The sequence below is a fragment of the Papio anubis genome, chromosome 17, assembly GCF_008728515.1.
Source record: "Papio anubis isolate 15944 chromosome 17, Panubis1.0, whole genome shotgun sequence".
Classification (NCBI taxonomy): Eukaryota; Metazoa; Chordata; class Mammalia; order Primates; family Cercopithecidae; genus Papio; species Papio anubis.
In genome coordinates this window covers 48,084,624-48,100,898 of record NC_044992.1, presented here as the reverse complement: position 1 = coordinate 48,100,898, position 16,275 = coordinate 48,084,624, and the positions used below count along the sequence as shown (strand labels likewise).

At 41.7% G+C, this 16,275-nt stretch overlaps 1 protein-coding gene and 1 long non-coding RNA gene across 3 annotated transcripts in view; one reads left to right on the top strand and one right to left on the bottom strand.

Moving 5' to 3' along the window:
- Positions 1–1,240: 1,240 nt before the first annotated feature.
- On the top strand, positions 1,241–7,791 carry KRT40 (keratin 40). Its single transcript, XM_009190575.4, has 7 exons — positions 1,241–1,687; positions 2,387–2,469; positions 3,067–3,223; positions 4,398–4,559; positions 4,639–4,764; positions 6,236–6,456; positions 6,963–7,791. Exons 1-7 carry the CDS (start codon positions 1,241–1,243, stop codon positions 7,060–7,062), a joined length of 1,296 nt encoding a protein of 431 aa, XP_009188839.2. The 3' UTR covers positions 7,063–7,791.
- The window catches only part of LOC103878832, a 62,891-nt gene continuing 51,145 nt past the window's right edge, over positions 4,530–16,275 (bottom strand). For both annotated transcript variants that reach the window (XR_002517883.2, XR_004179284.1), the window contains exon 6: positions 4,530–5,103. This is a non-coding gene — a long non-coding RNA (uncharacterized LOC103878832). The remainder of the gene's footprint in view (positions 5,104–16,275) is intronic.

Genomic DNA, 16,275 nt, shown 5'->3' with positions numbered 1-16,275 from the left:
GTTTTCTTTTCCTATAATGTTCTTAAAAATTCTACAGGCAATTTTCTCTATGCACCTTTGAAAATGAAATAAACATAACGACTAAAACCAAGCAAAGTGAAATAGATTATGCTTCATAATGGAGCTGAAATCCAAGACAGAATCCAAAAAAGTTACACATCTCAAGTTCCTATCTGTCAGATTTGGCACCAGAGATTTCATCTAGTGGAATCACTGATTTGGAACCTAAATAAAATTTTATTTTGCAAGTTCCAGCATTTTTAATTTTCATGAAATTCAGGCCTTCATAAATAAATAAATAGGAGAAAACAGGCTGTATATCTCAGAAGAAAAGACTCCTGTGGGTTCCTTGTCCCTACTCTGAAGTATAATCATTGAGGAATTCCCAAGGACTAAAAGGTTATAACTTACAATTTATATTTCACTCTCATTAGAAATACAGGTAAAATAGTATAACTTATCTAACAACAAGAAATGAGAAATGGGGAGAAGGCAAGTTTCAGAAAATCAAAGATCATAATTCCAGCTCTAACCAATTTACATTTTAGCCTGCAGAAAAACAAGTTATTCCTATCAGTTATGTAAAGTGACTTTTCCATTTGTACGAAGGTAGACATGTTTGTATACACACACACAAACACACACGCACACATTAAGCCCAATATATAGCTCACTCCTCCAGTCTTGTCAGCACATACTCTGAGAACACAAAAAGCATTGAAAGATTGCTAATCACACTGACCATTTTTATGGTGGTGGCACAAACAAATAAATGTCATTTTATGAGCTGTAATACTAATTTTAAAAGGGGACCCAAGCCATCAATGCACAGAATCAAAATCTGTGGACATGTTATTTTCCTGATTTGTAATGAGTTGTATCTATAATTATTGATTGGCCAAATTTTCTCTTTCTTTTCTTATTCTGTCAAAAGGACAATGTTTCCTTTGACAATTTTCTGAAATAAGTGTTTTGTCTGGCACATGGAAATGGTGTAGGTCCTGCTTCAGTAACCTAAAGTTATCCCTCTTTTATGAGGCATAAAACTCTTCCTCAGTAAATAAACAACTCTAATGAGATGTTTGTATGAAAACTGGCACCATCAGTGATAAAGAAAACATCCGGTGCAGTCTGTAAACACCCATTTTGGGGCGTTATAAAACTCTCAGGAGGGAAGGAGAGTTTTGGAGTCAAGGCAACTGAAGTTTTGCAGCCAGCCTCTGTCTTTGCTTCTGGAAGGATGACTTCTGACTGCTCCTCCACGCACTGCTCTCCTGAATCCTGTACCACGGCCTCCGGTTGTGCACCTGCCTCAAGCTGTTCCATAGAAACAGCTTGTCTCCCCGGTGCCTGTGCTACATCCCGATGTCAGACTCCAAGCTTCCTATCCAGGTCTCGTGGGCTGACCGGTTGCCTCCTGCCATGCTACTTTACTGGGAATTGTAACAGTCCCTGCTTGGTGGGGAACTGTGCCTGGTGTGAGGATGGGGTGTTCACTAGCAATGAGAAGGAGACAATGCAGTTCCTGAATGACAGACTTGCCAACTATCTGGAGAAGGTGCGCAGCCTGGAGGAGACCAACGCAGAGCTGGAATCCAGGATCCAAGAACAATGTGAACAGGATATCCCAATGGTGTGCCCGGATTATCAGTGTTACTTCAACACCATTGAAGATCTCCAACAAAAGGTGTGTGTCCTGTTGCCCTAGTGCTCCACCTTCCGGATCTATGACTTGCTTTATCTTTCTACCAGAAGGGACTGTTTTACAGAAGGCAACCAAGGGAAAGGGGAATTCCAGGAGTTAATGGTACATAGGGGAGACCACTGGACTGAAAGTCAGAAAACCTCAGCACCAGCGCCAGAACTACCCCTGATAACTGAGTGACTATAATAAAGTAACTCGCCCTTAGGCTTTTCCTTCATCATCTATAGAATGCAGAAAAACTGTATTACATCCAAAATCGCTTTTGTATTTGACACTGAACATTTATATTATCTGAACACAAATCGTCAAATGCCATCTTTTTAACCACCTAGTAATCATTTTCTTGTCTCCTTGATGAATTTCTATTATTATAGGAGAGGATATAGTCATAATACAAACTACTGATGGAGAAAACGTTAATGGTGTTCAACTGCCTAGGGATGTTGCAAAGTGTCTTATGTTATTAAAAAACTAAACCTTTTTATTTCTCTATTTTGCTTCTAAATTGGCACTGCTTTTTTCTTCATGAAGCGACAAGGTCAATAAGAAAAGCAGGCTGAGGGTGATTTTATACTTTCTTATAAAGACTTTCAAAAGATAACTAATGGCATAGCTGTTGGATAGAAGTTTATTTAGGTTTCTCTCAAAGAATCATTTGTCACATAATGGCTTGCTTCCCAGATCTTATGCACGAAAGCAGAGAATTCTAGACTTGCTGTACAGCTTGACAACTGCAAACTGGCCACTGATGACTTTAAGTCAAAGTAAGTTTAATTTAATTTAATTTAATTTACTTATTTTGAGGAGTTTCACTCTTGTCGCCCAGGCTGGAGTGCAATGGCGCTATCTCGGCTCACTGCAACCTCTGCTTCCTGGGTTCAAGCGATTCTCCTGCCTCAGCCTCCTGAGTAGCCGGGATTACAGGCAGGCGTGCGCTGCCACCCACACCCAGCTAATTTTTGTATTTTCAGTAGAGATGGGGCTTCACCATGTGGACCAGGCTGGTCTTGAACTCCTGACCTCAGGTGATCCACCTGCCTCGGCCTCCCAAAGTGCTGGGATTACAGGCATGAGCCACCACGCCCCGCCTTAATTTTAATTTGAAAATAATTTATGGCTCTCTCTCTCTTTCTCTCTCTTAATCTCTCTCTCTCTCTCACACACACACATACACACGAATATTCTCTATATAATATTTTAAAGTCAAGAATGTTTTAAAAGCTTAAATTTATCATTACTTAGGAATTAAGAGAAATTATGCATGTGGCTTCCTGAAGTCCATGTGTCGATCCTCCACGTATCCCCACACTTTGCACAGCGTTCAGCAAAGTAAGCATTGGATTTCTCTTTTGCCGTGAAAGGTACGAGAGTGAACTGTCCTTTCGCCAGCTATTAGAGGCAGACATCAGTGGCCTGCATGGGATCCTGGATGAGCTGACCCTGTGCAAATCTGATCTGGAGGCCCATGTGGAGTCTCTGAAGGAAGATCTCCTTTGCCTTAAGAAAAACCATGAAGAGGTAAGGAAAGCGGCAACGCCACTGAAGGACTCCGAGAGTAACGTACTTAACACTGACAGATGATCTGTTGATGTTTGTAAATCAAATTTGGGCGGATGTTGCTTAAGCTGGAATAAAACTACTCCAGGCAGGGCCAAGCGCGGTGGCTCATGCCTGTAATCCGAGCACTTTGGGAGGCTGAGGCAGGTGGATCACAAGGTCAGGAGTTCGAGACCAGCCTGGCCAATATGATGAAACCCCATCTCTACTAAAAATACAAAAATTAGCTGGGCATGGTGGCGGGTGCCTGTAGTCCCAGCTACTCAGGAGGCTGAGGCAGGAGAATAGCTTGAACCCAGGAGGCGGAGGTTGCAGTGAGCCGAGATCTCGCCACTGCACTCCAACCTGGGCAACAGAGCAAGACTCCATCTCAAAAAACAAACAAACAAAAAAGCGGAAAACTACTCGAGGCATTATTACTATTCAACCTGATCATTCCAGCGTGTCTCTGAATTAACATGTGAAATAGCCCCTAGACAGTGCCAGACAAAGGAACCAAACTCTTCTCCTGCCCTTGCCTTTGTGGAGGAGGTGAGTAACTTCACAAATGGCTTCCTTTGGAGGCTTTATGCCACCCCTAGCTCCAATCCACAGGGTATGAAAATCAGTCTGAGAAGCAGACTGTGAAGTCCGTTTCAAAAAAGGGATAAGGACTCATGCACTATCTGGACCAGTGTTTTTAAATATTCCGCATTTATAAACTTTTAAAAGTCATAAAATATAAAGTGATTGATACATAAAATATAAAGTGATTGATAAAGCTAGAAAATGAAAAGCTGAATGATGTAACAAAGTACATTTGCTCTTTGAATATTTGTTGATGACAATCATAGCTAACATTTATTGACACCTTACTATGTGTCATAATTAACTTTTATAAGTTAATTATGTGTAGATTAACTCTTCTAGATCTCACAATAACTTTCTGGAAAAATGTCCGATTATTATGTCCATTTTACAGACGAAGAAATTGAGGCCCTTCTAAGTGGTGAAAAGAGATTCAGCCCAGACAACCTGAATCAAAATCTCACTTTTACCTACTACTACTCCACAAAACAGAAGTAGAATGCCATTGGATGTCAAATGGATTTTTCCCCATCATTCTGTGACATTCTTTATGCCATCCCACTTTCAGGAAGTCAACTTGCTTCGTGGACAGCTTGGCGACCGCCTCAGTGTGGAGCTGGACACTGCCCCCACCCTTGACCTCAACAGGGTCCTGGATGAGATGCGCTGTCAGTATGAAACGGTGCTTGCCAACAATCGCAGAGAAGCCGAAGAATGGTTCGCTGTTCAGGTCAGCACCCAGATTGAGAAAACGGCAGGGTTACAGACTTCTGCCTTTTGTGAATTCTCTAATGGTGCCTGTGTTTCAGACAGAAGAGCTGAATCAGCAGCAACTGTCCAGTGCGGAGCAGCTGCAGGGCTGCCAGACGGAGATCTTGGAACTGAAACGCACAGCCAATGCTCTGGAAATTGAGCTCCAAGCACAGCAAAGCCTGGTGCGTGAGGCAAAGGCAGTGTCCGTTATGTCACTGATAAGTCAGGCTCTGAGATGTTAAGCCCTCTTCCATATCCAGGGGTCACATTTCCTTGCCTTTCCCAAGTACTGCCGTTTACCCAGTATTAATAGAAGCAGAAGTGACAGGTCCACAGCTTGTGTTGTCCCTCTAAGATGCCTTACCTTCACTCCTGGGCTTGAGTCTGATGCTGCAGCAGCCTCCAGAGACAGGGAGGGAGAAGCAGAGCGAGAGAAACCTCCAGGCCATGGTCACTTCAGCATTCCAGCAGGTTTTAATTCTCATTTGATTCAGGCCAGTTTTCCAGGCTCACTGTTATATCTAAAACAAAGAATCATTTTCAAACATTTCATCCTACAGTTTCCCTACAGGATCTACACTTCAACCTGATCCTTCACTGTACCCCACCCCACTCAAGCAACAAGAACACCATGCGTCCAAGATGACATGAACCTGTTCTGGTCAAGCACCACTGTGTGCATGTCATTAGATCCTGCGGAGAATACCTAGGAGAACAATAGCTGAGCATTCATCCAGTGAGAGGCACTATGCTCATTTAAGCCTCACAGTAACTTCACGGGATAGATACCTTTATCCCATGACACAGATAAGGAAAACTGAGACTCAGATTAAGTAACCTGCAAAGGATGCAATTCTAAGAGGCAAACTTGGAAGCTGAGTTCAGCCAGTTGAATCCCAGAGCCTCTTCTCTCTCTCTTTTTAAATTTATTTTTATTGATATACAATATTTGTAAATATTTATGGAGTAGATGTGATATTTTGTAACATGCATAGAATGTGTAACGATCAAGTCAGGATATTTACAGCATCCATCACCTCAAGTATTTATCATTTCTATGTGTTGGGAGCATTTCAAGCCCACTCTTCTAGCTATTTTGAGATGCACAGTGTATTGTTGTTAACTGTAGTCACCCTTCTCTGCTGTCCAACATGAAAACGTATTCCTTCTGTCTAGCTGTATGTTTGCACCCATTAACCAACCTCTCTTCATCCCCTTACCACACACATGCCCTTCCCAGCCTCTGGTATCCAGAGCCTCTTCTCCTAACAGCACTATACCACCCCTCCCTGCCAAGAGCCCAAACTCAATCTTTCCTCTCATATGCTGTTGATAGTCCTTAAGCTTCACAAATAAGTCATGTATTGCTGTAGTCATAGTGGTGGTAGTGATAGCTGACATGTAGAACAGTGGCAGTACGGCTGGCACTGTTCTAAATGCTTTACACATATTAACTCTTAAGCTTCACAACCCTCTAATGAGACAAATACTTTGCATTCCCCACTATATAGAGAATAAAACTGAGACTCACAGAAGCTAAATAATTTGCCAGTGGTCACATAGCTAGAAAAGGGTAAGCAAGGATTTGAAAGTAGGCACTCTGGCCCACGAGACTGCACTTCATGGTCCTTTGGACAATGTTTCCTCCTGCAGACAGAATCTCTGGAATGCACCGTGGCAGAAACCGAGGCCCAGTACAGCTCCCAGCTGGCCCAGATTCAGTGCCTGATCGATAACGTGGAGAACCAGCTGGCCGAGATCCGCTGCGACCTGGAGCGACAGAACCAGGAGTACCAGGTGCTCCTGGACATGAAGGCCCGGCTGGAGGGCGAGATCAACACGTATCGGGGCCTGCTGGACAGTGAGGACAGCAGGCAAGTTCCACAGTTACTCATGATATCCCCCAGAGTCACAAAGAGGCTGATGTAAAAGAATCCTGTTTCCCCAAGGTCTGGACAAGTTCAAACCTCCCCAGTGTGTTCAGGGATCTTCTTAAAAGAGGGATGAACAGTGGCTGAGGTTAAGCACATGACACTAGAGATATTTTTAAAATATTATAAAGGCAGATTAATTATTAGTGTAACATTTCCTACTGGCATCTCCCTTTGTTCCTGTTTTCCACTAAAGGAAAATCAGGAATAGGCCTGAGATAACATTTGCAAAATCAAGAAAAAATACAAAATACTATTCAGCTGCCACTGCTACAGTGAACATGAAGTGGCAATTCTGGGTGCGGAGAAGAAACAGGCTTCAGTCAATGATATTGTGCAGAGTTTTTTTCAGAACATAATTTGTGGGCAAACTTTGACATGGTTTGTCTGAGTTTCCATTTTATCAAGATTCCCTTACTAAGCTTGGTTTAAAATAAATTTTTCCCCAGGCTTTCCTGTAACCCATGTTCAACCACATGCACCTCGAGCAACACTTGTGAGCCATGCTCAGCCTATGTCATCTGCACAGTTGAAAACTGCTGTTTGTGAATGTTAAGGACAGCAGGTAGAGGAATCAAAGCCAGCAGCATCCTAGAAAGGAGATGGGGCGTCAACCAGGGACGTCCAAAGAGGAATCACAAATCCAGGGGGCGCTCATATCCTGGAATTGCCCTCCAGGCATCCTCAGTCTTTCTGCTTTACTATTTCCTCTCCTTCCGGCTTATTTGTGGTACGCTGGGAGCCCATAAAGCGTTCTTGCTCATCTCCAAATAAAACATGTTTTACTCCTTTCGCATGGTAAATATAGCTCTATGGCTGATTACTGTTGATAGAATATTCATTTTATGGCAAGGGAATCATCTAAACCCATAACCATAGTTTCAATGTACATGAACCCAGGTTGAAAATATTTTTTAACTCCTCAAATACAAATACATTAATGAACCCGTGCAAAATGGCATATATCTTAGAAAACAGTTGTGTGTATCTTTCTGAGAAAAAAATTAGGAATAGAATAATAAAATGTATTTTTTGATTATAAAAGTACTAGATTCTCTTTTCTGTAATTTGGCTCATTAAAAGGGAAAAGGTCACTTAGGATTTCATCTTGCAAACAGCCATAGTCAATATTTTGGGGTACTTTCTTCTGGTTTTCTTTCTTATGATAGATTTTTCCACACAGCTATAATCATACTAACATATGCACACACTTGTGTAATCTTTCTTTCATTTATGTCATCTAAGCATTTTTAATTCTAATAAAAATATAAGATTGTATTGTAGCATCACTTTTTTTTTTTTTTTTTTTTGAGACAAAGTCTCACTGTGTCGCCCAGGCTGGAGTGCAGTGGCGCTGTCTCAGCTCACTGCAACCTCCACCTCCCGGGTTCAAGAGATTCTCCTACCTCAGCCTCCGGAGTAGCTGGGACTACAGGCATGCGCCACCATGCCAGGCTAATTTTTTGTTTTTCTGTTTTATTGTTTTTTTTAGTAGAGACAGGGTTTTACCATGTTAGCCACGATGGTCTCGATCTCCTGACCCTGTGATCCGCCCACCTCAGCCTCCCAAAGTGCTGGGATTACAGGCATGAGCCACTGCACCCAGCCTGTAGCCATCATTTTACTGCTTGCATAATGTACCATAAGGTGCATTGATCTGTTATTGGACATTTAGGTTATAAGAATAATTATTCTCATACATTTAAGAGACAAGGTAGAGAACTTCCAGAATGATTATATTTCCATATTCCTCCTCCTAAAAACCCTGGAAATTACCTATCGAATAAACGTAAGAAGACTCTGAAAGGTAGAAGAAGGAGCCAAACCACCTAAAGACATTGAGATCCCAGGAATGACACTGTGGTGGGCTCCCTGGATTAACTCTTTATCTCATAAATCCCAGAGTGGGAGCTGGAGAAACCAACAACCAGAAACACCAATAGGTGCAGACAAAACAAACAAACCAGAAGAGCTTGCTCTGCTTAAAGAACCAAAAAAGAGGCAGCCTAGAAAGGCAGAAAACCTTTAGACAACAACCACTCAACTCAGCCAAACACCACCGAAAATATCATTTTGCCCACCCATATCCACACCAGAAAAGGCCAGGGAAGGAGTCCAGTCTTCTATCCTTCGCAGGCTGTAACAAGGCACTCAAACTTCCCCACTGGGGTGGAGTCAGGGAAAGGTAAGTGAGAGATCCAGGACTTTCATTCCTTCTAAGAGACATGGAAGCACCCCCGCCCCACCACCATGGTGTCAGTGGAGACCACACGGGAAGCCTGGACTTAACTCTACAGGCTGCAGTGAGGCTCTTCTTTTCTCCTCTGGGGTTTAGTGTCACAGGAGGCCTACTGGACAGTCAGGACTCTCTCCCTCCTCCAGCAGTACCAAGGGCACCCCCCATGCAGTGTCAGCTGCATGGGAGCAATAACAAGATATTCTTGCCCCTCCTGGCCCAGGTGGTATCAGCAGAGGCCAGATAAGGAGTCTAAAATCCTCCCTCCCAGCCGTGATGAGGGGGGCTCTCCCCTTGGGTGTCAATAGGGGCAAAGTGGAGAGAACCTCTATTTCTAATCCCACCTGGTAGGAATGAAGCAGTGTCCCCCTTCCCCTACCAAAACAGTGTCAGAGGAGACCTGCCAGAACAGAAGATTAAATAATATCCTGAATCTCATAACATAATGCCCCAATGTCCAGGTTTCAATCAACAATTACTCTTCATACCAAGGATCATAAAATCTCAACTTACATGAAAAAAGATGATCAACAAATTCCAACATCAAGAGGAAAAAGATGTTAGAATGAATGGACAAGGGTTTTTAACTTTTTATTTTTTATTTTTCTGGGTACATAGATGTATATATTTATGGGGTACATGAGATGATTTGATACAGGCATGCAATGCGTAATAATCACATCATGAAGAATGGGGTGTCCATCCCCTCAAGCATGCATCTTTGGTGTTACAAACATCCAGTTATACTCTTTTACTTGACAAGCATTTTTAAACAGTCATCACAAAAATGCTTCAATAAGCAATGCTTCAATAAACTCTTATAACAAATGCAAAAACAGAAAAGTCTCAGTGAAGAAGAAGATGGAAAGACTCCAGTGGAAATTTCAGAACTGAAACATACCATAGAACCAAAATAGAAACCTCAGTGCAGATGGGCTTAACAGCAGAATAGACAGGCCAGACAGGAAAACATCAGGGAATTTGATGATACAATAATAGACATCATCTGACCTGAAAAACAGGAAAAAAAAATAGTGTTAAAAAGATAGAGTCGGAGGCCGAGACGGGCGGATCACGAGGTCAGGAGATCGAGACCATCCTGGCGAACACGGTGAAACCCCGTCTCTACTAAAAAAATACAAAAAACTAGCCGGGCGAGGCGGCGGGCGCCTGTAGTCCCAGCTACTCGGGAGGCTGAGGCAGGAGAATGGCGGGAACCCGGGAGGCGGAGCTTGCAGTGAGCTAAGATCTGGCCACTGCACTCCAGCCCGGGTGACAGAGCCAGACTCACGCCTGTAATCCCAGCACTTTGGGAGCCGAGGTGGGCGGATCACGAGGTCAGGAGATTGAGACCATCCTGGCTAACATGATGAAACCCCGTCTCTACTAAAAAATACAAAAAACTAGCCGGGCGAGGTGGCGGGCGCCTGTAGTCCCAGCTACTCGGGAGGCTGAGGCAGGAGAATGGCGTGGACCCGGGAGGCGGAGCTTGCAGTGAGCTGAGATCCGGCCACCGCACTCCAGCCGGGGAGACAGAGCGAGACTCCGTCTCAAAAAAAAAAAAAAAAAAAGATAGCGTCTCAGGGAACTTTATGGCTATATCAAACGATCTAACATTCATGTCAACGGAGTTCTGTAAGGGAGGAGAAAAAGTGAGGCCAAAAATATTTGAAGGAATAAACACTGAAAATTTTACAAATATGGCAAAAGACAAAAACCTACAGATTCCAGAAACCAAGCAAACCCCAAAAATTATAAACCCAAAGAAATCTACACCAGGAAATATCATATTCAAACTTTTGAATACTAAAGACAAAACAAATTATGAAAGCAGTGAGAGAGAAATGACACCTTACCAATAGAAGAAAACAATTTAATTGATGGCAGGTCTGTCACCATAAACCATGGAAGCCAATATGAAGTAGGACGACAGTTTTCAAATGCTAAAAGAAAAAAAAACAAAAACAAAAACAAAAAACTGTCGGCCAGGCGCAGTGACTGACACCTGTAATCCCAGCACTTTGGGAGGCCAAGGAAGATGGATCAAAAGGTCAAGAGATCGAGACCATCCTGGCCAACATGGTGAAACCCTGTCTCTACCAAAAATACAAAAAATAGCTGGGCATGATGGCGGGCACCTGTAATCCCAGCTACTCGGGAGGCTGAGGCAGGAGAATCGCTTGAACCCAGGAGGCGGAGGTTGCAGTGAGCAGAGATCATGCCTCTGCACTCCAGCCTGGGTGACAGAGCAAGACAGAAAAAAGGGAAGGCAGGCAGGAAGGAAGGAAGGAAGGGAAGGAGGGAGGGAAAGAAGGAGAGGAAGGAAAAAAGAAGGAAGGAAGGAAGGAAGGAAGGAAGGAAGGAAGGAAGGAAGGAAGGAAGGAAGGAAGGAAGGAAGGAAGGAGGGAGGGAGGGGGGAGGGAGGGAAAGAGAAAGAAAGAGAAAGAAAGAAAGAAAGAGAGAGAGAGGGAGGGAGGGAGGGAAAGAAAGAAAGAAAGAAAAGAAGAGAAGAAGGAAGGAAGGACGGAAGAAAGAAAAAGGAAAGAAGGGAGGAAGGGAGGGAGGGAGGGAGGGAGGGAGGGAGGAAGGAAGGAAGGAAGGAAGGAAGGAAGGAAGGAAGGAAGGAAGGAAAAGAAAGAACGAATGAATGAACCAAAGAAAGAAGGAAAGAAAGAAAGAAAAGAGAGGAAGGAAGGGAGGGAGGGAGGGAGGAGGAAAGAAAGAAAGAAAGAAAGAGAGAAAGAGAGAAAGAGAGAAAGAGAGAAAGAGAGAAAGAGAGAAAGAGAGAAAGGAAGGAAGGAAGGAAGGAAGGAGGGAGGGAGGGAGGGAGGGAGGGAAGAAGGAAGGAAGGAAGGAAGGAAGGGAGAAAGAAACTGTCAACTCAAATTTATATACCCTTGGAAAATATCATTCAGAAGATCAAAGAGAAATCAAAACATTCTCAGACAAAAGAAACTTAAAAGATGTCATCAGCAAACCAACCTAAAATGATGACTAAAGAAGGTTCTCTAAACACAAACGAAACTATAAAATAAGGAAATGTGGAAGATCAGACAGGAAAAAAAATAATAAAAATTAATATATGATTAATTTAAATAAATTTCTTTCTCTTCCTGAGTTTTCTAAATTATGTTTCGTGGTTGAGGCAAGAAGTATAACACTGTCTGATGTGGTTCTCAATATATGTGTAGAAAATATTTAAGACAATTATATTAAAATGGAGGCGAGTAATGGAATATAAACAAAGGCAAGTTTTCCACACTTCACTTAAACTGATAAAACATTAACACTAGTAGACTATGGTAAGTTATGCATACAGCATGAAACACCTAGAGCAACTATTTTAAAAGCTATGCCAATAGGTGTACTCAAAAACATAACAGATAAATCAAAATGGAACTCTAAAGCATATTCAAGTAACCCACAGAAAGGCAGGAAAAAGAATACAGAGAAAGAAACAAAAAACAGAAGGAACAAACAAAATACAGTAAATAAAATACGGCTAAATATCGAAAATTACAGCAAATGGGAAGAGTCTAAAGACATCAAAAAAAAGACAGATCTTGGCAAAGTGGATAAAAAAGCATGACCCAACTATATGATACATTCTGCAAAAAGCTCACTTCACATATAACGATACAGGTAGGTCGAAAGTAAAAGGATGGAAGAGATGCACAATTGTTCATAGCAGTTTTGTTTATAATAGCCAAAAAATAGAGATCACAGAAATGTCCTAAAGCTCTCAAGGCCAGCATGCCGAGTGAAAATGGGCAATTCAAAGGGCCATATATTTGATAATTCTATGTATATAACGTTCTTGAAATGACACAATTATAGAAATGGAGAACAAATTAGGCATAGGACAAAGGAAAGCTCTGTGGTGATTGAATAGTTCCATAGTTTGATTGCACCACCCATGTGAAGAAAATATATATATGGCCAGGTGCGGTGGCTCGCACCTCTAACCCCAGCACTTTGGGAGGTTGAGGCAGGCGGATCATGAGGTCAGGAGTTCGAGACCAGCCTGGCCCACATGGTGAAACCCCCGTCTCTACTAAAAATACAAAAATTAGCCAGGCATAGTGGTGTACTCAGCTACTCAGGAGGCTGAGGCAGGAGAATCGCTTGAACCCAGGAGGCAGAGCTTGCAGTGAGCCAAGATCGCACCACTGCACTCCAGCCTGGGCAACAGAGCGAGAATTCGTCTCAAAAAAAAAAAAAGAAGAAGAAGAAGACATACACATGATTCAGGAATCTAATATTTACAATATTGAATTTAATATTTTAAATATTTAATCTATGTAAATTTAATATTTACAATTCATGGATTCCTCACTGGCTCTACAGAGGCAGATGAGGCCTTCTTATCCCTCAGCTACCAGTCTCAGGCTGGCCCCAGTGCCCATTCTTCCTATATTGTGCACAATCCCTTTCTCAGAAAGACAGGGCACAAAGCTGTCAAGAGAACTTTCTATCACTTCCAGATTCGATCTTCCAGGACAGTGTGGACTTCAATTTTGACAGCTGAGATTCTCCAAAACGACACTCACAAAAAGAAAAGAAAAGAAAAGAAAAGAAAAGAAAAGAAAAGAAAAGAAAAGAAGAGAAAAGAAGAGAAGAGAAGAGAAGAGAAGAGAAGAGAAGAGAAGAGAAGAGAAAAGAGAGAAGCATTTCTAGAACAGCTGCCTTGTCAGTTCCTGGGGCAGGGAAGAGACAGCCCAAAGATCTTGAACCAGAAAACAAAGTCTTGGTAAAACCCTGCCTAATTGCAAAGGGGCAAGAGAGGGTAAGCCTCCCATGTGCCCAAAAGGAGAGGAGAACCAGATATGCGTGAGCCCTAGAGTCTCTTCCAGAACAGCCTTGAAACACACAGATGAGGAAAGGTAGAGGGAACTCCAACAACAAATGTGCAGTGGAGGGACAGAGCAGGAAGAGCTTGGGGGATGGCAAAGGATGCAGTTGGGCTAGAATGTATAGAGTGGGTCGGGGGTCCTGGCATATGAGGTAAAGTCAGCTGGGTCAAGATTGTTGAGGGTCTTGGTTGCCAGGCAAACAAGAATTTGAGCCTTGCTCTGTCCATAGGAAGGATGAACATTTCTGCACCGGCAATGGAGCTGTATGAAGGTAGATAAAGAAGATCTCCGAGGTGGAGTATGCAGTAAAGTAATTTACAGGCTAGCCAGATTGACAAAAGTTAACAAATGACTTGGTGGTAGAAAAATAAAGATTGACAAATACCCACTATTCTGTCAAAAGGTTTGGTAATGAAAAGAAGGCAGAAGCCACCTTCATGGAAGGAGTGCCTCATGGCTATGGGTCAGACATATTGTAGGATCAGTTAACAGACGTGCTTATAGGGAAAGAAAAAATCATCCAGTAGTAAAGAAGACATGAAAGAGGCAAGAAAAGGGGGAGCATAATGGATGAAATGTGGTCCTGAAGAAATCAAAAGGGAATCAGCCATGGAAGGAAGGAACAACTCTGCATGTGAGACACAAGAGGAACAGAATAAAAATTATTAGAAAGGTGTGGAAGCAGAAAAAAGGTCTAAGAAACTAACGAAGCAGAAACAGTTTTTCGGACAATTTTTGTAATGATTCTAAAAGGGATACATTCAATTTGTGGAATGCATATAAAAACATAAGAAAATAAGATTCATCAATAACTACAAAATGCAAAGAATTTCACTGCTAACCTCTTGATGTATTTACTTTCAGTCTTTTTAATACATTTTCAGACTAATGGACTATTTCAAACATTGCTATTTTATGGAGTCGAATTTATCGAATTTTTTGTGGGTTCTTAATTTCAAGTCACTGTTACAAAGGACTTCCTCATCTGAATTTGTAAAAGTATTCTCCTGCATTTTCTTTTAGTACATTTATGATTTTCACTTTTCACATTTGAATCTTTGATCCATTTGTAATTTAAGTATATAGATAAAGCAGTGAACATTCATGCAGCTACACAGTTGTATCAATTATTAACTTTTCATGTTAATTCCACGTTATTGAGATATAATTTTCAGACAATAAAATGCATCAATTGAAAGTGTGCAGGTCAGGCTGGGCACAGTGGCTCACGCTTGTAATCCCAGCACTTTGGGAAGTCAAGGTGGGAGGATCAGTTGAGGTCAGGAGTTTATGCCAGGCTGGGCAACACAATGAGGCCCCATCTCTAAAAAAATTTTTTTTAATTAGCCAGGCATGGTGGCATGTGCCTGTAGTCCCAGCTACTTGGGAAACTGAGGTGGGAAGACCACTTGAGCCCAGTAATTCAAGGCTGCAGTGAGCTATGATCATGCTTCCAGCCTGGGCAACAAAGTGAGACCCTGTGTCTAAAAATAAAAATAAAAGTAGGCAGCTTCATGGAGTTTGAAAGCACATGAACTTGTGTAATCAACACCCAGATCAAGATACAGAATAGCATTTCAACATGTAGAACATCAACCTTAGAAATTCTTTCTTACTGCTTTCCAGCTGACACATCTCTCCCACAGAGACAACCACTATTCTTATCTCTAACTATATCAAAGATGAGTTTTTCTTATTCTTGAAGTTAATGTAAATGTAGTCATACTGTTTGTACTGTTTTGTGCCTGACTTCTTCAGCTCAATATGTTTTTGAGATTTTTCCATGGTGTCGTGAGTACCAGCAGTTTATTCTTTATTGTTGTTGCATACTACTCCATTACATAAACATGTCACAGTTTGTTGATCCATTCTCCTGTTTATGAGCAGTTGAGTTATTTTTATTTTAATGCTATTAAGAATATAACTGATATAAGCATTCTTGTGCAAATATTGTTGTGAGTATAAAACATATACATTCATCTCTCTTGGACATACACCTAACCATAGATAGATAGATAGACAGACAGACATAGATATAGTACATTACTGTATAAATATGTGTTTATTTATTTTTATACTCATATTTATTTATAGAGTCATGCACCACGTAATGACATTTCAGTCAACAATGATGGAACACACACGTACAAAAGTTGTCCCAGAAAACTATAATGTCATATTTTTATTGTACCTTTTCTATGCTTAAATGTGTTTCCAGATAACTAATACTTACCATTGTGTTACAGTTGCCTACTGTATTCAGCACAGTAACATGCTGTGCAGGTTTATAGCCTACAAGCAATAGACTATACCATATAGCTTAAGTGTGTTATAGGCTATACCATCCAAGTTCATCAAGTCCTTTGTGATGTTTACACAACAACAAAATCACTAAAGGTGAATTTCGCAGAATATATTCCCACTGTTACAAAAGATATGATGTTGTGTATGTATGTGTTCTAATGTATGTGGGGTGGGGGGGGGGGGGGGGGGGCGTATGAAGAGAGAGAGAGAGAATATTTTCACCCAGGCTGTGGCTTACCTTTTCACTTTCTTAGCTATTTATTTGATCAGCAAAAGTTTTCCTTTTGATTAAGTCTAATCTATTTATTATAGTGTCCTCCATGAGCTAAGAAGTTTTCGCATGGCACAAGGTTATGAATATAATCTTCT

Excerpts from the sequence above, each read along its gene's own strand:
- KRT40 (XM_009190575.4), top strand. The coding sequence starts at position 1,241 with ATGACTTCTGACTGCTCCTCCACGCACTGCTCTCCTGAATCCTGTACC. Across the intron at positions 3,224-4,397 it reads TTAAGAAAAACCATGAAGAG|GAAGTCAACTTGCTTCGTGG; the intron begins GTAAGGAAAGCG and ends TCCCACTTTCAG. Across the intron at positions 4,765-6,235 it reads TCCAAGCACAGCAAAGCCTG|ACAGAATCTCTGGAATGCAC; the intron begins GTGCGTGAGGCA and ends TTCCTCCTGCAG.